Raw genomic sequence first — 26,215 nt, forward strand, 5'->3', positions numbered from 1 at the left:
GGGTGTTGCTGGTTGGTCAGCATATATTGCCCATCCCTAGGTGCCCTTGTTCAGAGGGTAGTTGAGAGTCAACCACATTGTCATGGCTCTGAAGTCACATGTAGGCCAGACTAGGTAAGGATGGCAGATTTCCTTCCCTAAAGGACACTAGTGAACCAGATGGGTTTTTCCAACAATCGACAACAGTTTCATGGTCATCAGTAGATTCTTAATTCCAGATATTATTTTACTGAATTCAAATTCCACTATTTGCCATGATGGGATTCGAACCCAGGCCCCCAGAACATTAGCTGAGTTTTCTGGATTAATAGTCGAATGACAATACCACTAAGCCACTGCTTCCCCATTGTCTAAGTTACCTTCTAAATTTAAATCAAATATGAATTTGAAGAAACAATTTACATACACTATGGGCTATGCAAGTACTTGTTTTTCCAATTCACATAGGAAAAACAGATGCTCAGCAACAACAAGTATGGAGTGTTTAACCAATGACAAATAGATAAGTTTTAAGGCATCTTTTAAAGTTGGAAGAAGGATAGTCATGTAGAAAGCAGGCACTCGATAGAATAGAAAGCTCATGGTTTAAGTATCAATGGTGAAAATAAATGCATAGAATGAAGTACTTTACAGCACTAGGGGAGATCACAGAGATCAGGTTAAGTCAAAATCATGGTGGTACTTACATCAAGTCTTAGATTTACACCATGCAATTATTTAAAATTAGAGACATTATAAAATTAACAATTTATAAAATTATAAATTGCTCCTCAGTGGCACAAAAGGCATAGCATATACACAGGATAAGAAGAAAACAGAGTTGAGTTATTGAAAGTAAAATCAAAACCATTTTCATCGCTTTGAGAACATGATATTGTTGTCACCCAGAATAAAAAATAAACCAAAAAACCAAAAAATAAACCAAAAAGACAGATGAATAAGCATCACTCCATAACCTTGAAAACTTCCAGGTAAGATCCGATGGCAATGGGAAATCCAAACATTTCAAATGCTTCATGCCATGTACTCTAGGCTTGCACAAAAAAAAAGCAATTAATACCAAAATCTCTGTGTGAAGCCAGTGAGGCCAAGGAACTTTTATCATAAAAGACAGACAAAAAAGTTTCTTTTCAAAGCAAATATACAACAGATAATGATTTATTCCAAAAGACAGTAATCTAAATAATCACCCATTATGAAAATCAATTGGAATCCAAAATTACCTTGATTCAAAACTAATTTCCTTACAATTAATTTATACATTTTCAATTCTAAATTGAAGTTTTTTTTTGGCAGAGTACTTTTCCCAGTAACAGATGTCTTTAACTCCACGTCCTTGACATATGATGATATTCACACAAAGGGATCAGATGATCGTCAATACTATTTCAGAGATCAGGCAATCATTTAGCACAATTTTCCCTTTTTTTAATGTTGGGTTTCCATTTTCCTAAATTTTACATAATATTCAAAGTTACCTGTCTCCTTACTGTTTTTTCAGTACTTAAGCAGAGTGACAATGCTCCGCAATGCATCAGTTCTGCTTTAATGTGAGTGATAACATCATTCTGTTAGTGCAATTCAACTAACAGATGTGCCAATTAGGGGGGAAAAGAGCTGTTCTTCAGAGACTAACTAAAAGTGGCACAATTTAAATCAAAGTAAGTTTACTTTTTTAAACATTCCAATATTTAACCAAAAGAAAGTGCAGTCCAACAGTGAAATACAACAGCGCTCTTAATCACGTTAGCAGAGATCAGAAGCCATGACCCATCATTAACGTAAAAATAAAATGTTTTAATATTTCAAAATGGATAAAATTTGCAGATTGAAAGAATCAAAGAGCTTAGCAAATTTATATGAACAAAGTACTGCATCACATATAATTAATGTATTTTATTCAATTTACTACACAACTTCTCAATACCGTGTAAAGGTGTAAATAAAAATACAGCATAATACAGACAGAAGTCACCCACGCATCAAAGACCAATAAAATCCCAAGCATATACTCAGTCAACACAACCGCATTAAAATAGACAAATAGAAAGGAGAAAGACTTGATGGCTGGAGATTAAATGTACCCTGAGAATGAGTTTGTAAAGCCACTTCTAAATAAATTTATATTTGCAGAATGTCTTTGGTAAACAGGGAATGAGACTCAGGTCAAACAATGAAGTAAAAGACTTTCTGCCCCATTGCTCTTCACAATTATAGATGGAACAAAAACAAACCATTTCTTTTAAGGCCACCTAATAAGCTTGCATCATTGCTAACACTGTTCATAGGTTGTATTCTATAACTTTCAAATACTGGGGAAGCAAGCAAAACAAAATGTAAAGATACTGTGTCAGTAATGCATTGGAAGCACCAAATACTGTACTCTCCATTTCAATCTTTCGAAGAGCCACATCGCTAACATGCAAAGCAGACTAAGGTAGGAGACTATAAGCATTTTAACATTGCAAAAAAATAAACACTGCTTAATATGAACAGAGCAAAAACTCAACATGCTTAATCATGTGGTCAGTTTTACAGTATTAACATGTTTCTTTAGGTTTTACAAACTAAATCAGTGCATAGAGCATTATTGTGGAGTCAACAACTTCATCTTTACACATTTGTGGTAAGAAAAGACATTAACATCAGCAAAAAATGAAAAAGCATTTTCAACAGATAGATAGGTCCCTCATGATTTGCAGTCCTATAATGGTTCATTATGAACTGCGAACATACACTTCTTAATGGATTTGCATGCAGTTTATCTGCCCTTCCATTTATGTACAGTGGCCAGACTGGACTAAAAAAGGCAAAATTATACACAATGATACACATTTTTGATACATATATGTTGCACTTTCACCATGCTTATAATAATCCACCTAATAGTGGTCCAGATTAGTCATTTCTTCACAACAGTTCTTTACTATCTCACCACAAGACATGATACACAAAGTTTAGATGGGCCTATACAATCATCATGGCAAAATGCTCCACATCCTTTGCACATGATCATGGCCTTTAATCTGCAAGAACATTTAAAAGTCATTTCATTGACACCACTGCTTTCAGCAAATGTCTGAGCAGGAACTGCAGAATTATGATTCCCAAAGTTTGCCTTCTGACTCAGTGACATCACACTTCCAGCAAGAGATGCTGGAAAGCTACCCATAGAGAGTTCGGAAACTGATGTGTTAGTGATATGACTGAATCCTGTAGTACTGAAGGAAAGTTTAGGAAGTTTGCCATATAACTGCTGCTGAATACTGAGCTGGGAATTGATGAGAGAATGTTCCGAAGAATGCTGAAATTGTAGACCAGTCTCTTTCATAACCTTTCCAATATTGCAGTCCATCTTAATTGGTCCAACATATAATTTGTCTTTGGAATCAAATGGAATGTATGCACCATCATTTATACCAATAATGTCTTGATTTTGGTTATTTCCCCGACATGCAGGGATATTTTCAGTTTTGATGACTTTAAAGCTTTCATGCAGTTTAGGAAGCCAATCCCTTCTTACATTTGGCATACCCTCCATTCCAATTAAATTCCTCTCTGGTGAAGTCTGAGAAATGGCTGGCACATGCTCAATAACAGAACCCTTTGACTGAATCTTAATTACTTCTGTTGCTCTACAGCTTCCATCATTTTGCACAACTACAGTGTTATGCAAATAACCATGGCTAACCTTTTGCCTCACTGGCATCCCACTGCAAGCCTTCGCTATTACTGAACCAAATATAGTGTTCTGAGTTTCCAGATTTTTACAAAAGGTTGGTGTGTTCGGAATGTAATAGCCAGACACAGTAGAGCTACTAATTTGCTTTAACGTTTCAGGCATGCTTCTCATTACAGGATTTTTCAAATTGGGATTCTGTGTGTTTCCAGAGGAAACATTCATTAGTTCTTTGCTACCATCTTCAAAACTGCAAGCAGCTGGTGTTATTTTGTGTGTTGCTGTCCCAGACTCTTCAACAGGCCTAGAAAGAATTGGCATTCTATTTAGCTGCTCTTGTAATACTGAATCTTCCCCTAGACTTTTACAATCTCTGTCCAAGACCATCTGCGATTGCACATAATGCTTACTGGATTGCAATACAGTTGATTTCATCTGCTCCAGACGTTTTTGAGACAGATCTCTGAAATCTCCTGACAATATTTTATGCAAATGATAATCGGCTAACTTGATTCCACTGTGTACACCACTGATTATACTTTTGAGATCCGTTGTTTGTGCAACATGATCAATAGTCGACTGACTGAAATTTCTTTCCTGCTTAGCTTGCGGGCTCTCGGAAGGAATTGGAGGTGGAACAAGCAACTTGGTTATTTCCAATTTTGTACCAGAATGAGACTGTGGCAAAACCTTCTCTAAAGGAAGGCTGCCCTGTAGTAACTGTGAGACCAAGGGGTTGTTGACTTCAACCGATGACAGTGGTCTATTAAAATTACCAATCCTTTTCGGCTCCTCAACACTTGGCCGTAGTGAAGAGTCAGTCTGATTTAAATTATACAAAGTTTCAGGCTTGTCGTTCTGACACTCATTTGGTCTTTCATCTTTTTGCAGCTGATTCTCCTCCGGCAACTGTAACTGTTTGTGTGGATCACCATTATCAGTCCCTTTGCAGGCATCAGGAATTTCCACAATTACACCACTTTTAGAACAAACAGGGGCTCTGTCATCTTTAAATATTCTTTCATTTGTGGGTCGTATACAACTTTCATTGGACAGCTGGCTACTTATTTCAACGTTACAATACAATCCATTCTTGTTCATGTCACTTCCACAGTTTTGTTTCCCTTTGCTGGTTAGCTGGTCAAAGGCATCCTCTAATACTGCAACATCAGATTCTGTCGACTGGCGTCCACCATCTGCCGCTGCCTGCTCTGGTTTGTTAAGATGTTCTTTCACACATTCTTCTGCGTCAACAGAAGCAGAACAGTCATGCTCCTTTTCAAGTCTCCCAGACTCCAGAGAAACTTTTTGTGCTAATGAATAGCTGGGATCTTTATTGGAACATGTTGATACTATTACAGATGTCAGTTGTTTCTCTGCAACATGTGGCTCATGTGACATATCCGGCAATATGCTAGTGTCTAGCTTATTATTTACTTTTACTTCAACACAATCACTCTCCTTTTCTTCATGTGACGGCAAAGTTAGAGAGCAAGTGACTTGATGGATAAACGGAGATCCGATTTCCTTAATGGTGCATCGATTTACCTCTTGCTCACATGGGTCAATTTCTGGAAATTCAATTGATAGCTGGGTTGACAAAACATCTGTAGTGCTTGCTTTAGTTTCAATGTCATTACTTGGTAATGAATCAGATGCTGCATTTTTCACCCCCACAACATGGACATCCGTAGTGTTGAAAACTACAGTATTCTTTGTTTCTGCAATGACGGTTCCAGCAAAACAATAGTTTTGAAGAGGTTCCTCATTGCAAGCTGTTTTATCTTGTGGACTAGGCGTCCGAGTTTGATCACAGGGTGAATTCACAGGATTGTCAGTCTCAGAAAGTGAAAGGATCACAGTTTCACATTTAAGATTTTTGCTAGATTCTGTACAGATATCATCATTGTCTGCTGGCAATTCCAGTGTTTCAGGGACTGCATCATCCTGAAAAATAGTTTCATCACTGTCAGTCTGCCCATCAGAAACCACGATGTCACTAAGTTGGGAAACAGTAACTTGGTTAGATTCTTGCACATCCAGCACCAACTCTGGTGATTTACTGCTAATTACAGTATAACTGGCATCACCACCCAATTCAGTTTGCTGGATGTCATCTGCTGTCATCAATTTATTTTGTGTTGTGTCAATTAGATTGCTTTCTACACATTCTTCGATTATAACACCTTGCTTAACACTAATTTCTCCATCGCTGGGTTTTTCTGGTTCATCTGTTGCGCAGGTTTGGAATAGCTGTGCTCTATACTGATGTTTTGCTGTAGTTTGTTCAACAACTTTTGTTTTTCCGTCGGCTGGTCCGGGGGAATCAGTGCCCCGTGGTCCACTACCACTACTACCCCTTCCCCCTCCTTCCACTGTAACATTGGCAGCTGCAGCTGCTGCAGCCTCCCTTTGTGCCCTGGCTTGCTGAGCACGGGCTTTGATATCTGCAAGTGTTCTGGCACCTGTCCTTTCTCGACTGACTGTCCCAACTGTAGTGACGATCCTGGGGCATATCTGGTAGGTTGGCTGCCCTTTGACAGCCCAAGGAGGTTTGATTCTTGAGAGTTGAATCTGGAAGCAAAATAATGCAAATTTATTTAGAATGCTTTTGCAAAACTGGTTCTACACAAAGAAAGCAACTAGTTATACCCTGCGCAACATTTTGGTAGAGACATAGATCCTTCTACAATTGCTAATAATTTCAAAACACTAATCTGATGAAACAAAAGGGAAAATTACACATTTAAATCTGAAACAAAAACAGAAAGGACTAAGACTACAGAACACATTGTTCAATCTGTAAAGAGAAAAGGCAGGTTATCAGTGTCTGACTTTCAGAACAGGAAGTCATTAACATGCAAACAAAATATATTTTATCACCAAACCTGAAATATTCCATACTTTTCCCTCATCTATTCGCACCATGCTGTTATGGTTTACCAATTGAATGTACATTCATAGAAAAATCAGGAATAAAAAGGAAAGCTTCTTGTTCTAAATAAATAAATCAACAGTACATTCTGGTTCCTGCAAAAAAGAGCTGAGGCGAGTGGTGTGCTTATGCAGTATCTCATCACATCCTTTGGATTTCCAAAGCACAACATTAAACTCCAATTAAGTCATCATGTTGGAAAACAAGAATTTCAATCCAAAGTTTCATTTCTTTTTAAAAGATAATACCATATGATGAGGAAGAAACGTTGGTCAAGACACCATGAGAAAACTTTCTGCAACATCGTGGAATCTTTTAGGTCTACTTGAATGTCAAAAATAACTGTTCAACATTGCTTGAAAAGAAAGCACTACGCTAGATCAGCCCAGAAGGTGGACTGAAGTCCACAATGGGACTTGAACCCATAACACCTGATTCAGACACAGGTATGCATCAATTGAGCAAAGCTGCTGTAATAGTCTCAGAGAAGACACGTAAATTTTAAGATCTTCAATTTACAAAGCAGAATATATTCCTCATAAAACCCTGTGTAATTATTAAAACCTATTATCAAAATATCTTTCCTTGCAAAAATGGGTTTTCAACCTGGAATCAGCAATTTGCCTGGAACCAAGCACTTTCAGCACAAGATCTCAAGAGTTCAGTAATGTTCAATATGAGCAAACTTACCAATATGTTAGTTCTATTGTAGAAAATATTTTCATTGGTATCCACGAATGCCAGTAATGTTTTCCATTGGATTGCTGACAGGATTTGGGATAAGACCCCAGGAGGGCATTAATAATTTCGGGGAACCCCCCGACATAAAGGGCTGAATTTGACCAACCCCAAGCTAGCATGTTTCCCACAATGGGGAAATAGGTGAGTACCTGTGCCTGAATCAGGTGTTATGGGTTCAAGTCCCATTGTGGACTTCAGTACACCTTCTGGGCTGATCTAGCATAGTGCTTTCTTTTCAAGCAATGTTGAACAGTTATTTTTGATATTCAAGTAGACCCAAAAGATTCCATGATGTGGGTGGGTGCTGCACACACCCAATCTCAACCTTACAATTCAGAGGGCAGGCAGATGCTGGAATTGGCAGCCCACTATCATATTATGGGTCAATTCAGCTCGTTATCAAGCTAAATGACCCTGATAATTCAGTGCCCACACCATAAATTTGTGGACGGAAGGGTGCGTGCTGGAAGTCTGTTTTTTTAAACTGAAATAGTCAAGGGAAGATGTTTGCTCTTCAATCATAGGGCGACCCCTCCACCCCCCAAAATCTCAAGACTGAATACCTACCTTCCTATCCACTCCCTCACTTAACTTCCTCCTCCTCCTTCATTGATTCAGTCTACACTTTCCACTGCCTTGCAAAAGCAGCCAGCATAATCAAGGACCCCCACGCACTTCAGACATACCTCTCCTTTCCCTCTGCCCTATGTAATCCATGAACATTACGTTTCTTCTGTATATCACCCAAGAAGCAATACTTTTCATGTACACCAATACACGTGACAACAATAAATAAAAATCAAACTACCCTCCCACCCAAATTCCTGTAGCCCTCTGAGCCAAGAACCTGAAATTGCTTGTTACATGGATCCTAGGCCTTGGGCTCCACTTCTAACTGACAATCCCAGTCTCCTTGAAGCTGCCAGCTAAGTGGATAGGCTGACAGCTCTACGGGGCAAGATATCAAGTCCCACTCGGCCCTCATTAATGAGCCCCACAGCACTTTTATTGCTCCGGTGTGACATGGAGCCAGTTGGTTCATGCTGTCCTGGCTTCTTGGTAGCTGGTGGGTTGGCTGGGGAGGGACATTGGATTACTTCCATCAAAAGAAAAATCAGAAAACACTTCCATGAGATTTAACTCATGTGCACTATGGCATATACATGATCAACTACATACCTTATAAATGCACATTTGTCAACCTACAGAGCCAATGACCGCCAATATCCAATCAATGGGCACAAATCCAACAATAATTCAAGACAAAAATTTACTTTATTTTAGGCAACAGAACCAGACTTTTTTGTTTTATAATGCATCTTTTCCATTTACACTTCCTGTATGGGGTCTGGATCAAGCAGTATTGCAAAGAAGAAACCTTTCAACTTAAGAGAATTGTCTGTTTTAAAATGAAAGCCGCCATAGGAATTTTTTGGCACAGAAAGAGGCCACCTGGCTCATCGTGCTTGTGCCAACCAGCCTCCTCCCACTTTCCAGATTTTGATCTGTAATCCTACAGGTTATGGTCCTTCAGGTGCAAATCCAGACACCTTTTAAATTCAAAGTGGTTTTCTGTCTCTACCACCCTTTCAGGCAATGAGTTTCAGAACCTTACCTCCTTCTGGCTACAACAAAAGCCTCATGGCCACTTTAATCCATGTACCAATCACTTCAAATATATGCCCCCTAGTTTGACGGAATGGAGACCCATTCACAGTATCTAAGTTCCTCACAGTTTTGAGCATCTCAATTAGATCTCCCCTCAGCCTTCTCCATTCTAAGCAAAACAGTCCAGCCTGTCCAAACTTTCCTTAAAAGCTGCAATTTTCCAGTTCTGGCAACATCCTCAAATCCTCTAGTGAAATTATATTGTTACTGCAATGAACTGCACATGGAGTACTCATGTTGTGCCCTGACAAATCTTTTACAGCTCCAGCATAACCTCCCTGCTTTTTTTATTCATTCTTTTGGCTAATAAATCAAAGGATTTCATATATTTTAACCACAGATTTGACCTGTCCTGCTATTTAACACCAATATCTTCTGCCTCCACATGATTACCTTTTTGGTCTTTTATGGGCTGTAATCTTTCCTTAGCTTCTTACTCAAAGTATTGAGGAAACATTTCTGAGTTCACCTTGATTTTGCTTGCCAATATTCTTTTCATGTCCTTTCTCTGCTTTCTCAATTTCCTTTCTGATTTCACCTCATAGTCCCCTCAGCTTTCTATAGCAAGGTGGAATTGAGCTTTTATTTGGCATGAAGTAGAAAGTGGGGAAAATATTTTTCTCAAGCCAGGTTTGGCTTGAATGGACCACCACATTTCCTTGACTAAACTTTAACTCCAGAAAAACAAAGCAACGCTGTAACTGTCCCAAATTACTTTGCATCTCATCTAAGAAAAGTAAAATTGAAACTAAAATGATTTTTGCAAGTAATGATTCAACGTTTTTAAAAACACACATACCCTAATAGGTGGCACCTTTGGCTCTTCTTTTGTAGGATGTTCTTTTTCTGTCCGAAAGCTATCAATTGCGGTCCGAAAGGACTGATGATCATCAAGACGTGGCTTCTTCTCAGGGCCAGAGGTGGAGGCACTATGTTCAGAGGACTTTCTCTTTTGGTCTTTGGACTCTCCGGAATTGTGCTCCAACTCACTTTTCAAAGCAGCGCTCCTTAGAGTTAAACAGGTGATCTGATCCTTAGAAATTCCAGCAGGTTGCACATCAGTCAATTCTAAACGTCCATCAGATGTGATATGTTCTTGAGATTGTACACCAACTGGTCTTTCTGCAAGCAGTATAGGTTTGGAGTTTAAGGCAGATTTATTTGGAAGAATTTCTTCTAGCTGTCCAGGTCTAGCTTCATTTTTAATTAAACTCAGCTGATCTTCATCTGCACAGCTAACAGCATGAAACACCTTGGCTTCATGATTTTGCTGTTTCTGGCTCCTCGTATCTTGAGAAGAGACTGTACATGAAACTGTTTTTTCACTTGGTTCAGGAAGTTCAATCTGTGTTTCTTTAATAAGACTCCGCTTCACTCTGCATTTGAGGTCCACCTTTGAACTTCTAGTACATTTCCTTACTCTTTCATCCTGCTTTTTAACCGGACTTTGCTGTTTGGATGGCCCTGCTAATACAGGTGAACTGGCTTCATTTTCTATTTCCACTTGTACGGATGTCTGATGTTCTGATTCTTCTTTTGACAAGCCCAGTCTGTCAACATAACCAAAATAAAGGTATTCAGATATATTGGATTGCATTGGAAAGCAATTTCTTACAGTGCTAAAAGTTCAGTTTTCCTTATTTAGATTTTATGTTGAGGTTGGATTCTACTAATCTGATTGAATTCCATCTGCAATCACTATCCTGAAGAAAGAATTTCTGCAGTTTAAGCCAATGTGTTAGCAAATATCCTGAGACATGTGGCAAAGATCCAATAGAAAAAGACATTTTAACAAAAATCATTTTAATCCATATTTGAAAGGCATGACTGCACTGAAAATTAGAAAGAAACAAATTTCAAATCAATAGGCTTTCGAAGAAGAATGCAGTTCACCACTGAACAAAATGGGTAGACAATGCACTTTTAATGCACAAATTGTCTTTGCAGAAATACTTATATTACTGGCAGAAGATTATACCATGGGTTTAGTACTAAATTTACTTAAGTAATGTGAGGCTGCATTAACATAGGCTTAATTCATAATTGGGATGACTAGTAACTGTTCTGACTCTGGATTGCGTAGGACAAACATAACAAAAGCCAGAGCCACCCACAGATACCAACCACCATGCTGAATATGGAGTGAAATGGTTTTATGTACTCACATCCCTGGCATCCCTTCCTAGGTGAGTGAACTTGTTTTGTTAGATAGATTTGTGTGAAATACAACACACATTCGGGGCAAGAAACAAATGTCGGTTTGGAACATGTTACAAATTTTGCAAAGCTACTGTCACAATATAAAAGGGAATTTGAATCAGGGGTTAGGATATCACAACTTACAAATTGAAGGGAACTGAAATACTTCGTGCTAAAAAGTACCAAGATTGAAAGTGTGATAAAATTCACTCATAATTGATGTTTAAAGAACAATGAAGAATGGTTCACAGGAAACCTTGCTTGACAAGATGGAAGATTATGTGTAGAAATTGGCAAATTTGCTGTGCAAAATTGACACATGAAATACGTAAAACAAGTAATTTTTCACAACTTAGCCAAATAATATACAATGATCCTTAATATGAATCTATTTTGCACAGCAAACCATAGCAAAATTTGACACACTAAACTTCAAAGTGAGATTCCATTCTGGGAGTGCAGCTAATGCAACAGCACCCAATTGTGCCCAATTAAGTGATTAGTTAGATTCTATGAAATCCTCATCACACGAAAGATAATATTACAGAAATATCTATGAAGGTACTGAAGAAAACATTACAAATCAGAATGTGACACTAGAATTATGCCACTTGGAAGATCATTTTTTTCAAGTAAATGGCTAGTCACTTCTAGGAGGGATAATCTACCTTTCTTCTTGGGTTGTCACTCTACATACCATCTATAATTCAGCCGCAACATTAATTCACAGAGAGGTGGGATGACTGGCATACCTGAAATCAAGGGAAGGTCAAGTTGTGTTCATCGTTCTTAATAGATAGATAGATCTAAGCAATAATGTCTCAATAATGGACTATAGATTGTTCTATGGCAGCTGCTCTGTTAAGTCCTGTTAAGCAGTTGTCATCTTACGATTTATGTAGCTGTTTAAAAAATAATGTTTTGGATAATTTGTGGGAATACTGATTAAACGCTGCAAGTACCCACAAGTAATAAAACACTTTTGTTAGCATTTTCAGACCCAAGAAAACATTGGAGCTTTAAAATGTCAACAAATCGCAGGTTGCATTCACAGGAGCTGATATTGCAACAAAATCGTGCATTTATACAGTATCTTCAAGGGCTTGTAAAATATTCCAAGGCACCTAACAAGAGTGATACAAACAAGTTGAAGGAAATATGCAAACAAATTTGTCAAATAAGCAAATAAACTTCAGGACGCTTAGAAGAACTTCATCGGAAAATGTTCCCATCATCTTTAAAATTGGTTCCTTGATAAACTCAAGAAGTTGTGGCCAACATTAAGTGGTGGCTATATGTCTACAGCCATCAGGATCAGACATCCAGAAAGTTTAGGTACAAGGTTCGTACTTTATATGGACAATCCTTGCCTATCATTTCATGTTTAAAATCACAAACTTCCTGTATAGACATTATATAGGTACAAAAATATTTATCTTGAATATCAATAGATATTTAGATGATCAAGTTTTTTGAACAGTATTCTAAACTTCACCCTCATTTCAGAGCATTTGAGAGAAACATACTCTTAGGCAACTAGAAACAAAATCTATTGGTTGGTTGAGGACTAAATGTAACAAAATTAAAACATGCTCATTTGCAATGGAACAGAATGGTTTTCAATATAGTTGCAAGTTTATTTCATTCTTTGATGGAATTTAGGCGCCCCGGGCAAGACCTGCAGTTGTTGGCTATTCAAATCATCTTTGAACTGAGTGGCCTGCTGTGCCATTTTGGAAGGCAGTTGACAATCAACCACATTGCTGTGGATCTGGAGTCACATGTAGGTCAGACCAGGTGAGGACAGCAGATTTTCTTCCCTCAAAGGCCTTAACGAATCAGATAGGTCATTTTTAAGACATTTGTCATTACTGAGACGAGCTTTCAATTCCAGGTTTCATTAATTGACAGCTGCTATGATGGAATCTGAACCTACGTTCCCCAAGCATTAATCTGGGTTTCTGGATTACTAGTCAAGTAACATTACCACTACGGCACCATCTCACTGCAAAGTATCTTGATGTGTATGGGGTGAAAAGATGGCACCAGAGAATCACTAGACGTAGAACTTAATTCTAGGTTTTCTCCAACAGTAACCAAAATAGCGAAGAATTGCTAATGCTCTAGTTATACTCCTTTTTGATTACCACTTAATTAATTTTCCTCTGTGGAGGATGTTTGATGTGAACTCAACCAAAATACAAAGCCAAGCAGAAGAACAACCATGTGAGCTTCAAGAAGAGCTTGCATTGATATAAAGCCTTTCACAATCTCAGGATGCCAAGCATCTTACAGGAAATGAAATACCTTTGAAGTGTTTCACAACCCAGCAATCAATGCACAGAAAGCACAAATTTCAATGAGATACTGACCTAATCATCAGTAGCGAATAGGCATGAGGGATACATTTTGGCCAGGATACCGCGAGAACTCACCTGCTCATTGCTACAAAGTGTCACAGGATCTTTTATGTTCACCTGAGGGGGAAACGTAGCCTCATTTTAAGGTCACAAATTGGCATTTTAGACATTGCAAGGGTCCTTTCTTTTTGCTGTGCATGGGATAGAACTATCAATTTCTAAAATTGATTGTTAGTAAATGGATTTCAGGAACTTAATTTTTCCTCTTCATGTACCTCAGCAAACTAACTAGATATGTTTAATCAGAAAGTTGCTTACTTCTGCCCATAATAATCTTCAAAAAAATTCTCTTTCCACAGCTCTACTTTCTTTTCTTTCTCCATTTCTTGACGTAGGCGAAGTTGCATTTCAGGTGTGAATTCACCTACATAACGTTAAAGGCACACAGACATTAAATAAATCAAATGCAAAACATTTCACATCTAAGACAGAAGTTGTAGCTGGGCAAAAAAAACTATCGATGGACGCTTATAGAAAACCTAACCATAAGCCATATATTTGCATCTGTTATTGTTAGATAATGGTTTGGGCAGGCAGGCAGGGGTTACAGAGAGAGAGAGAGAGAGAGAGAGAGAGAGAGAGGAAAAAAAAGGAGAGAGATGGAGTTATACAGTGTCACTGTGGTGATCTGAATTTGCTCTCCAGCTATCCCATCAGCCAGAGATAGGATAGAGCAAGATAAGTACAACTCTTAAAGCAGCACATCCCTGCATAATGCCTCTGAAATGAATGCTGGCCCATATTTAGACAAGAGACATGAGCGAGATTTGAACTGAAATTGTCTGTGCATTTCACTTGGAAACGTCAGTGAGCAAAAATGTAAAAGTTCAATCCTGCCTATAGTCTGAAGTTCAGTTCTGGACTTATTAAAAGTGGCCATGTTGTAAAAAGTTGTTTCAGAAAATAGCTTGCAAAAATGACAAAAACAAAAACAGAAAATGCTGGAAAATCTCAGCAGGTCTGACAGCATCTGCAGAGAAAGAATACAGCCAACATTTTGGGTCTGGATAATACTTCGGCAGGTCTAATAAAATACTAACATACTTCAGGTTTTGCCAAATGCTGTCAATAATACTTACCAACAATAGAGAGATTATAAAATTATAAACATTTAGATAATTTATTCAGTCACTCATGGTCAAAATCTCAATTTGAGTGCACGCCTTGTAAATGAGATAGCACAGTAATTTCTGGTCTCTTACATTACCTCTTCCTCCTGCCAATTTCCAATGTGTTCAACATTTGTGACATGAACAGCTATGAAAGACAACATAATTGAAGGCCAAGAATATGAGCAATACAATCGCAGATGCTTACATGACAGCAAAAGATGTAAGAAACACGATCTGACATGCACATGGAAGTAACGAAGTGAATGAATCTGTGCTGCAACTGACAGGAATATATGGTTCACATTTTGAAAAGGAAAATACTGTTATCATTTGGAATTGAGGGGCAGAACACTTATTATTTCAGAGAGTATTCTTCCACTCTGTTGGACAGAGATTTTGAGAAACTGAATTAATCCAATGTTGCTAAAAGGAAGGAAGGAAATTAGGATAAAACAGGCAAAAATGAAAAAAAGCCATTTCTTTGTCTTCAAAGATTTATCAAACTTACAGCACATATATGTAGAGCATTCAGCACGTCATACTACCAGTGTCAACTCAACAACTTGATCTTCTGGAAGAGCAGCTAAAACAAAGTTCCACCTTTGACAAAATTTGCCTAGAGTCGTGTAGTTAACCACATCTCAATGTGACCGTCAGAATTTGAATGTGTGAGAATATGGCTACTAGGCAGAATAATATGGCAGATGTGTTGGTTACATCCTGCAGTATTGGATATTGGCCAGAAGTGGGAGCACCCAAGCAGTACCATTTAACAATGAGATTGTCTACTCCTTATGTTGGATGAAAAGGAGCTTGCTTCAATATACTATTTATGTTATGCATTCCAAAGAAATGGTATATAATACATCAGAGAACAGCTTTTTAAAGGTCAGAACTCAGGTTGGCTGAAGGAACAACATCTGCAAAGGCCAAGTTTGATCATCTTGGGTCTGTGGGAAACCAGGTTGTATGAACCTATTGTGTAACTGTAATTATTATACTATTGGTGTCTAGAGCAATAAAACTTGCATTTGGGCAACAAGCATGAGGCTGAATCATGAGGCATTATTAACCGGGTTTAAAAGATTGACAAAACTTTAAAATGAGGTTATGGAGTCTGCTAAACAATCAAGGTGCAGCTTTTACCTTCTGCTAATCGCTCCTTCCACCCCTGAGCAGCAGAGGTGAAGAACTCATTATTTAGGGCTGAACTGCTGAGACGCATTATACCATCAGTACCAACCTAGAAGGGTAAAAGGAAACAAATTCCATTAAAATATAGTGCAAAAACTGGGGTACTTCCTCCAGGTACTTAAAATCTCACACTGAAATACAAGCTTTCAAAATCGACAAAAAAGGCTGCTCACTCTGGTTGTATATTTATTACTAGCTAACAGCCGCACAAAGAAGATGGATATTGCAAATTTCTTTAACAGTGATACATGTGCATTAAAGATCGAAACAGTCACAATCAATTGAAAGCCATCAAAATCAGTCCAAGCTTTTGGTCAACCATAACAAACTTGAATAAATGCATGTTTGTTGGTGCAAGAAAATTTCTTCCTCCCTTTCCATAGAAATGGTGCATAAAATTTAGATGTAGCTTTGAATTTTCAAACCACAACTTTCAGCTTCTTCCCCAAAAGTTCATGAACAAGTATGCATGGAACCTTCCAACACTGCTGGTTAATAAAATTTAGAAAATTTAATCAGTGATTAGTTAAGCTTAAATAAAAATCAACAAGGTTCCAGGTTTAAGTCCTGTTGGTGTAAACTACCTGAACTTAGCAAGGCTGGTGATAGGGTGTTAGTTTCTCCTTAGCAGTTTTGAAGAGCTGGGATTCTTACTTGTAATTAATATCCATCTACCCTCCAAAGTGTACGCACATGGGCGTCAAGTATGAACAGATCAGTTGTGAAAGCATTTTGAACTTGGGGGTAGTGGTGTGAGAGAAGCAGAGCACTTTACATGTACAAATCAGCACCTTACGTGAATAGATTTATTTAAAGTACAGAGGACGGAGCTCAAAAAAAAATGTAGAAATAAGCTCACAAATCTATCCATTGTGGAGCCCGCAACTAAGCTTGATCACAAGAGAAATAAACAGTGGTGAAAATTTGGGTAATTAAAATTAATCTATAGTTACGTTACCGTTCAACACGTGCCAATCTGACCAGGTAAGTAAATAGTTAAGTCTTCTACTAAAGCATCTGTGACACAGTGTAAACATCTGTTCAAGTAAACTGGGTAGTGTGCAGGGCTTCTCACAATTGCCCACTCCTTTCCATTGGCAGATTTTTTTTTGTCATTTGAAGGCTGCAGCTTAGCTACATCTCCCTATGTCTGTGTGTCATTCTTACAAATTTAAACAAATGACTGGGCATTCATGAGGAATAACTGGGCTTTCATTATGAGGAATATCCTAGTATTGTTAACACACAATGGTGTAGATTTAGAAAGCACTTCAACGAGTACTGTACGGTGCCAAAGGATCTAGAAAATGTGAAAGTAAATAATTGGTCTCCAAGAAAAGGGAGAATATTTATTCAAGTAACTAGCAGAACAGAAACCCCTTATGGAGGAGGGGAATAAAAACCTCTTTCACTTCAGATTTCACAATTAATACATCACATGAATTCTAAACTTAGGTTTTGCCACAGATCACAGTGCCACCCACTGGTCTGCGTATCATACACCACTTCATTCACCAACCATGTTATTCCGATTCATAGATAGAACTAGCCATCACCCACCATTTGAGACAAAAATTGACACTGGAATCGTGCATCGCTCAAATAAATTTACATTGAATATTACCCAATTAAATTTTCACAAATTCTATTAAGGGATTCTTGTTCAAGTTCAGGACTTTAAAAACTCTGAATATGCTCACCCAACATAAAGTACGAGTGTCAAGTTTACTCCTGCTGCATTCAATTAATTGTCAGCAGTGTCTTGTGGATACAAGATGAAAACAAAACATCCCCATATGTACGCTTAAGTTCCTCATTTTAAAATCAAGTGCAATGGTTGACTTTGTAATTACATAATGTGACCAATGTAACATAGCTGAACATAAAAAATTCTTATTCTGCTTCTTGCTATCAGATCTCCCTCCCCTCTTCTTAATGTGCTCAAAGTATTCATTAATTCTCTGGCAAAGAGCATGTAACTTGTTTCCAAACCTATTCCTAAGCAGTTCCAGCCAACTCCTAAAGACATACACAAAGCAATCCATAGTGACTTCCTCTAATGTTACTTCCTTTTTTTTCCCCTATAGAGAAATCCAACCTCACATGGCACAACTAAGATTGGCAATTCATCTGCTGAGAAATATCAAAGGCAGGAATCTGGCTTTTCCACTCCTAGGGACATCAAGACGTACAGCTGAACTGGATTAAATTTCTATTGTGCTCAATACCAAAACCACAAAAAGCAGATTATAAAACAGAACTTTTCAGAAGCAAAAATGAGAATCCTACGAAAAAAAAAATCACAATTGAGAAAATATTAGGCAGCCAGCTAAAAGACTCACATATAACATTAACATAGATTAAGGTTTCTGAAGAATGCTGAGCAGTCCACATCTGAAACAGCTCACATCTTTTATAACATGTTCCCACTTGACACCATCTGTCTACCATTCACTAAAAGAAACTGAAGATCTCATCAGAACACCACTTTTGCATTAGCCCTGCAGCACTTGCATTTTCATGATTCTCAAAATTAAACTGAAATATCAAAGCAAAATTATCATTAAACTTGAATGCAATGGCTTTTCAAACTCAGAATATGCCTCCAAAACACATTAAAATTGGGATAGGTTATACAAACTAAGCAGGTTTAAACTATCTGGCATGTTACTTTTTATTTGGTTACATCTACGCACAAGCGGAATTCTTCTGTTCAATCTCATTAAACACAAATGGACTATGAAGCTTACACCTTCGTTGAATTAGAGCACATAGCAGGCTATTCAATCATTCCTGCCTGTACCAAGCTTTCAAAGAACTATCCAGCTCGTGGTATTTCTCTATTCTTGCCCAATTGAGCAGCAGATTTCTTACTTTACTTGAACACAAATTATTTTTTCTGAAGAAAGAAAACACCTTGCAATGCACTGATCTGTACAGGATCCACCAGCTGGCAAGCTAGTTAACTTTATCTGGTATACCAACATATAACAAAGTCAGAATGAACAAAGACTAGTCACATTTTCAACCTGACCTCTACATGGAGAGCTACCCAATCAGAAACAGCTTTTTATATATTGAGGCACTTCCCAATGAGTAGATCTCTGGCAGCATGCAACAATTACAAGTAAAACTTGTCCCAGTAGCAAAGATCAACAGCCTGATCTTTCACATTCGTAACAAATCTGGCAAAAACATGGCTTGTGCTACATAAAAGTGGTAAAATTCCTGTGTAACTGTTCTAGAAGCAAGCATAACAATTTTATATTTGGTCCCATACTTCCATATTCAACCCCGTCTGGCTGCCATACAGAAAAACACGAACACATATTTCAAAGAATCAAATCCACACACAATGGTCAGAAATCAGTCTGCAGAGTGTTAACATAGTTTCAAACTTCCAATATCAAACAGGTGTAGTACAGCCATCTTGGCCACAGAAAGACCTCACACCTCTCCCGTTTGTTATTAAACGACAAATAAATGCAGTTAAATTCCTCACTGGACATGCAGCAAATACCAACATACAAATTAAAGGGCCTGCTCCACCATTCAATAGTATGGCTAATCTGATTATGACTTCAACTCCACATTTCTGTTTACCCCTGATAATTTGTGACTCCCTTAGGAGTTAAGAATGTCTCTTGCTGTGTCTTAAGAAGTTCAATGGCTCAGCCTCCACTGCTTGCTGAGGTCATGGATACTCAAAATATTTCACCTTGTCTCAATCTTAAATGAGACACACCTTAAAGCGAATCTTCAAATTCTCGTCTCTCCCACAAAAGAAACAACCTTTCATCATCCACTTTGTCAAGTCTGCTAAGGATCTTATATGTTTCAATAAAATCACCTCACTCTTCTAAATGCCAAAGGATTCAGGCTTAGTATGTCAATATTTCCACATAACTCTTAACTCATTAATATATTAGGTGCTCCTCAAGAAGGTATGATAAACAGAATAACAATATTTTGACTGCACTGTCCTGATTATTCAAATGGATATACATTTGATCAAAATACGATTGTTTCATTCTCCTGCTCAGTAATGAAAGACAGTGAGTACTGAATATATAGCCTCCAAATAAGTACAAGAACAACTTGTATTTAGATTGCACCTTTAATACGATAAAACATCCTAAGGCACTTCACAGGAGTGTAGGAAAGCAAAACTGGGCACCAAACCACAGTGCCATATTGGGCAGCATTCCAAAGCATGCTCAAAGAAATAGGTTTCGAGGGAGTGAAGAGCTGGAGAGGCAGAGGGGAGTTAATTCCAGAGTCTTGAGCTAGGCAGCTGATAGCACGGCCATCAATGGTGGATCAATTAAAATCAGGGATGCTCAAGAATTTGGATGAGCACAGGTATCCCAGAGGGTTGTAGGGCTGAACGAGATTTATAGTGACTCATGGTATCCTGTAAGGGTCAGTATCAAGAGTCCCAACCATGCATGGTATTACTAACAATTTAGATGCTGGGCTAGAAACTCATAGCTAAATTTGCTGTTAGCACAATTAGATGGAAGCCTGACATTGCAAAGACATATAGATTAACTGGGCAAAATTTTAACAAACTGATTTCAAGAGATTCAAATGTGAGGTCACACACTACAAACCCAAGGAGGATAGAAAAGGGTAGCTCATAAATGGTAAAACACCATCCTTTGTAAATGGAGGGCTAGAATATAAAAGGGGAGAAAGTTTTGCTGAAGTTGCACTAAGCCCTGGTTAGATTACAGCCGGCATACTCTGTACAGTTCTGGGCACAGAACATGACACAGGACATATGGGCCTTGGAAGGACTGCAGCATACGTTTACCGGAATGTTATCGCAGTTTCAAGGGTTAGATCATGAGAAAATGTTATATAAATTGAGAATAAGACAGTAAATACTATAACTATTCATAGCATTTCTGGAGAGAGAAACAGTTACCACTTCAAGTTAATGATCTTTCACCAGAATCATAAATTCAGGTGGTATTTCTAGCACATGGGAGGTCAAAAGAGGATTTGACTGAGGTTCAGATATGGAAAGAAAGTGAAAATATTGATAGGGTAGATGAAGATAATCTTTATCGGCTGAATGGGGAAGCAAGGACAAAGGAACAAACAGCAAAGCCAAACCATTCAGGAGAGAAGTTAGGAAATACTTAAGATCGTAAGAACATAAGAAATAGGGGCAGGAGTAGGCCGTCTAGCCCCTCGAGCCTGCCCCGCCATTCAATAAGATCATGGCTTATCTGAAGTGGCTCAGTTCCACTTTCCCGCTTTCTCCCCATAACCCTTAATCCCCTTGCCTACCAAAAACCTATCTACCTGCATCTTAAATATATTTAGCGAGGCAGCCTCCACCACTTCAACGGGCAGAGAATTCCAGAGATTCACCACCCTTTGAGTGAAGAAGTTCCTCCTCAACTCTGTTCTAAACTGTCCCCCCCCTTATCTTGAGGCTATGCCCTCTAGTCCTACTGTCCTGAGCGGGCAGAACCCCTCCACCTCTACCCTATCCATCCCCTTCATCATCTTATACGTCTCAATAAGATCCCCCCTCATCCTTCTAAACTCCAACGAGTACAAGCCCAGTCTATTCAGCCTCTCTTCATAATTCAACCCCCTCAACTCAACTTCAAAATGTGGCAGGAGCATGGATCTCATTCCCACAAAAAGATATAGATGCTACCTCAATTAATTTTAAATTGGAAATCAATTTTGCTTGCAAGAACATAAGGAATATGGAGCTACAGTGGATGAATAGAGTTAAGAAATAGATTAGCCATGGTATAATTCAATGGCTGAGCAGCTCTGAGGGGCTAAATGTCCTGCTCTAACTTCCAAGAACACCACAGGTTTCAGAGTTTCCACATTCACTACATGGTGGACATAAGCCTTCATGCAGTGGAAGTACTTGCACATAGGAGCTTGCTAAACAACAGCACCTCAAATTCAGAGTTATGTAACCAGGTTCTCTCATCACCAGTTGCTAATTAAAGTACTTATGTGGGTCTGTGGCAACAGTAGCACAGTGGTTAGCACTGCTGCTTCACAGCACCAGGGATCAGAGTTCAATTCCTGGCTTGGACCACCATGCAGAGTCTGCATATTCTCTCTGTCTGCATGGGTTTCCTCCAGTTTCCTCCCACAGTCCGAAAGACGTGTTGGTTAGGTGCCTTGGCCATGCTAAATTCTCCGTCAGTGTACCCGAACAGGTGGAGTGCGTTGACTAGGGCATTTTCACAGTAATTTCATTGCAATATTAATACAAGCCTACTTGTGACACTAATAAATAAAAATAAATACAGTGTCAATCAAATACCAACAAATGTGTTAGATTTCTTCCCTGCAAGTTTCCTCTTTTCCACTCGATCAACACTGGGAGAGATTTTTATTCCCAGCCATTGTGTGCTTTGTGTACTGAACCACAAGATAGAACTGTTTGAACATATATTCTATAGGTTTAACTTGTACTGAGTCTTTGTGATCAATGAAAAGCAAAACAAACCAAAATGCCTTCCACTTCTCAATGTCTCAAGGACAGTTTGTGGGGTGAAATGGTACCCATTAGGGAATTATGAAAATAGAACATGTAAATAGATGCCATGTGTACATTCTAATCAATATATTCAACAGCTCATCACATGCCATAATATTGCAGCAAGTATAATCTACGAGATTTGCAAGTAATTTTGCAAACACAGCGTTTTCAAAATAGTGTTACAGCATTGCTCAGATGTTTCAGATTAGAAAAAAAAGAGTTATTTCAATCAACTGGGTCAGATTTAGCAATACAGTTAAAAAGAACATCCAGAACAACAGTAAGTCTTAAACACTTGTGGCGAAATACTAACATCCCAATCAAATCTCAGTAAGTGGTGGGATACATGGCTATTGTTGCTCTGAACCTTTTGACATTAAGGTATTCGAGGAGTGCTGAAATTAAGTGTCAAAATCATGTATTTTAAACATCTAACCTCAAAATCATCAGAACGTAAGAACATAAGAACATTAGTAGGAGCAGGAGTAGGCCATCTAGCCCTTCGAGCCTGCCCCGCCATTCAATAAGATCATGGCTGATCTGAAGTAGCTCAGTTCCACTTTCCCGCTTTCTTCCCATAACCCTTAATCCCCTTGCCTACCAAAAACCTATCTACCCGCGTCTTAAATATATTTAGCGAGGTAGCCTCCACCACTTCAACGGGCAGAGAATTCCAGAGATTCACCACCCTGAGTGAAGAAGTTCCTCCTCAACTCCGTTCTAAACTGCTCCCCCCTTATCTTGAGGCTGTGCCCTCTAGTCCTGTCCTTTCTGAGCCGGAAGAATCTCTCTACCTCTACCCTATCCATCCCCTTCATTATCTTATATGTCTCTATAAGATCCCCCCTCATCCTTCTAAACTCCAACGAGTACAGACCCAGTCTATTCAGCCTCTCTTCATAGTCCAACCCCCTCATCTCCAATATCAGCCTAGTGAACCTCCTCTGCACTCCCTCCAAGGCCAAGATATCCTTGCGCAAGTGCGGCGACCAACGTAGAGAAAATGTAATAGAATTAGCAGTATTTTGTACACCAGTCAAAGCTAATGTACTCCTAAGCTAATTTCCATTAAAAAACATTAATAAATAAGCTCAGCGTGAGTAAATCTGTTTGGGCTCACAAATGTTGGTTCTTGCAGATAAAACATTTTAAAAAGAGCAAAAAATCCACAAAAAACCAAAAATGCTGAAAATGTTTCCATCAGCCAAACAGGTGCTGTCAAGGGAAAAAAGATAGTTTTCAGGTCAATCATTTGATGAAAGCCTTTGACCTGAAACATCAATTCTGTTTCTCCATCCCACATACAAAATAAAATTAAAGGTTACACCATGAGCAGCAGCAAGCGAGTCAGAATCAATACATTGGTTAGAGGCACTGAAGATGTCTCCAAATTAGCTATCATCCAGAATGAGGAAGAGTCAAACATTTCTAATTTATCTGCTTTTGTCTTTCCACTCATCGCAATTTGCCTTTAAATAAAAGCGTATTAAATAGCCATGTTAAACATGCATAGATAAATCCCTACCTGCCTGTCCACCTCTGGCAGGAGAAACAACAGCTGCTGCTGAAAATGCAGTGGCAAAGAAGTGAAAGTCCGTGAGTTGATCAAAGCACGTAGATTTGTATTGACGAGAATTGATCCAGGAGTTTCAACATCTATCTCTTCCCCTCTGTTTCGCTTCATCTGTCCTGCTTTCAGAATACAAAATCATGAAACTTCTCATTATAATCGATGAGGCAAAAAATCTTACTAAGACACAAACTGGCTGTGAGATTTTTAAAGTTTAGCTCCTGACAAAATTTGATTTGAACCCATTTCCTTTCATGACACCAACCCGCAGCAGGCAGTTTTCCTGGACAAAATGGACTGATGATCAGTTTCAGACATCCACCAATCTGATATGCAGCTCCAAGTGCCTTAGAATTAAAATAAAGCAAACTATGCAACCTACTTCCGTTCCATGGATTGATGCATCAATCCCCTATCAGGCTGCAGCACTGCGTCAAATCAGTAAGCTCTTAAAATTTTATCTAAATTGGTGAGTGGTGGACATCAGCATGTAGAAATAGAAAAGAATTAGATGTATAAGGAGTGAGTGTGTTTGATAATACAGTAAGTCCCTGTTATAAGTGGTTCAATGTTTTACGTCATCCCACTCGAATGTCAGTTAATGAGGCCTGCCTCACCAACAGCTAAGATTCAGGGAGGGAGGGGTAGCAAGGCGTGTGGTGGAGCCAGAGGGTCAGTGAGCAGGATTGGTGGTCACAGCAATGGTCGAAGAGTAGAAGCAGCAGCAAACAGGAGGATAAGTAGAAAGAGTCAGCATTTCTCTTTAATCTAATTTATTTTGTTTTGAATGTTACTTCATGTACAGATACAGGAAGTTAGCAAAGTATTTCAACTTAATTATTGTGAATATCTAGTCCATGATTCATGTGTTCTGGAATATAAACTTTAGTTAGGAATTTAAAAGTATTAATTGTAGATAACTGGGGAACCTGATTGAGAAACTGCTAAGCATATGCAATTCAAACAAGCTTGGAATGTTAAAAGTTAACCGATGTTGATCTTACACAGTCATGGATTGAGGTGCAAAAGCAATGAACAATGGGTGGTCTTCTACGGAAAAGGCAATCAAGAAAGTTCTTTAACAGATCCAGCAATTCTGAGAGTGGGTTGTAAAACACTATTAGCAATATATATTACTCATAGGGGTTACAGAATCAGAGCAGCGCAGATGATGATTCATTTACATTTTCGTTTGAGAGCATCGAAAAGCCATGGAGATGCAATAATGGGGTGACAGGTTCTTGCGTTCAGGTTGTCTGTGTTCATTGACGGAAGCAGAGAGCTCAGTTGAGGTTTCACAGAAAAAGCAGTGGGAAGATTTGTTATAGTTTGCAACTAGTTGAAGAACGTACAGTGGTTCTCACAAAGTCTTGTGGCAGAAAGAAATCAGCTAAAACAGTTGAGTTAAAGAGTTATACAGAAAACGTGGGAACAGACTCAGAGAAACAAAAACAGTCAATGGATATCCAAAACCAGGATAAGGAGTCGAAGGGTCCAAGTCATGAGGTCTTCAAAGGAAACTGAAGGATTTTTGAGCCAAAAGCTCATAGAATGATCCCCGTGTAATTGGTACTTGGGAGAATAGCTGGAATACTAAGGAGAATTAAGCAAATTCCAGAGGGCTGTGGCTTACCTTTGGCTTGGCTCCAGGGCAAGTGAATGAACCTTCAAGACTTTGTAACATGAGGGAGCTCTTGGCAATAGGGTGGGGGTAGGGATTTAAGTCGATCTGCATTTATCGCATAAGTCTTATAATAGTACTTATTTAAGAGAAATTAAACTATGTAATAAAGTTTGTGTCTAAAAAAGTGAAATGTTGTGGCATAATTCTGTCAATTAACTGGTAGTCCAGATTTCTTTAAATGTTAGCGCTCCCCAATAGGATTGGAAGAGTGTATAATTGTTTTCCCTAAAGAGAAAACTCTTAACTATAGCTTTTACATTGAATTGAGTGGGAAAATCAGATTGCTTACAGTTGTTGTGCTTAAAGTTGCACAGTCAAGGAATGTAACTACAACTTTAAGTGAGGGCTTATACTAGTCAGTTGCAGCAGAACAGTTAGGAACAAAATAAATGCCAATTCTCAAAAACATAGTTCAAAGAGGATATCCTTAAGAAGCAAGGACAGAATCCATTTGATTGGAATTGAGAAGCAAGAGAAAAGTATG

The 26,215-nt window shown here is 38.5% G+C and overlaps 1 protein-coding gene across 4 annotated transcripts in view; it reads right to left on the bottom strand.

Moving 5' to 3' along the window:
- Positions 1-1,881: 1,881 nt before the first annotated feature.
- asxl1 (ASXL transcriptional regulator 1) overlaps positions 1,882-26,215 on the bottom strand; it is a 102,686-nt gene continuing 78,352 nt past the window's right edge. For 3 of the 4 annotated variants that reach the window (XM_080204819.1, XM_080204821.1, XM_080204820.1), the window contains 5 exons: positions 24,003-24,169; positions 15,901-15,997; positions 13,901-14,006; positions 9,823-10,573; positions 1,882-6,253 (listed from right to left, as the gene is read on the bottom strand). In XM_080204819.1, the coding sequence (XP_080060945.1) occupies positions 2,927-6,253; positions 9,823-10,573; positions 13,901-14,006; positions 15,901-15,997; positions 24,003-24,169 (4,448 nt within the window). In that variant the 3' untranslated portion in view covers positions 1,882-2,926. The remainder of the gene's footprint in view (positions 6,254-9,822; positions 10,574-13,900; positions 14,007-15,900; positions 15,998-24,002; positions 24,170-26,215) is intronic. The other variant, XM_080204818.1, reaches the window with a different exon arrangement.

Source organism: Carcharhinus amblyrhynchos, chromosome 16, assembly GCF_965287045.1.
Source record: "Carcharhinus amblyrhynchos chromosome 16, sCarAmb.v2.hapA, whole genome shotgun sequence".
NCBI classification, from domain to species: domain Eukaryota; kingdom Metazoa; phylum Chordata; class Chondrichthyes; order Carcharhiniformes; family Carcharhinidae; genus Carcharhinus; species Carcharhinus amblyrhynchos.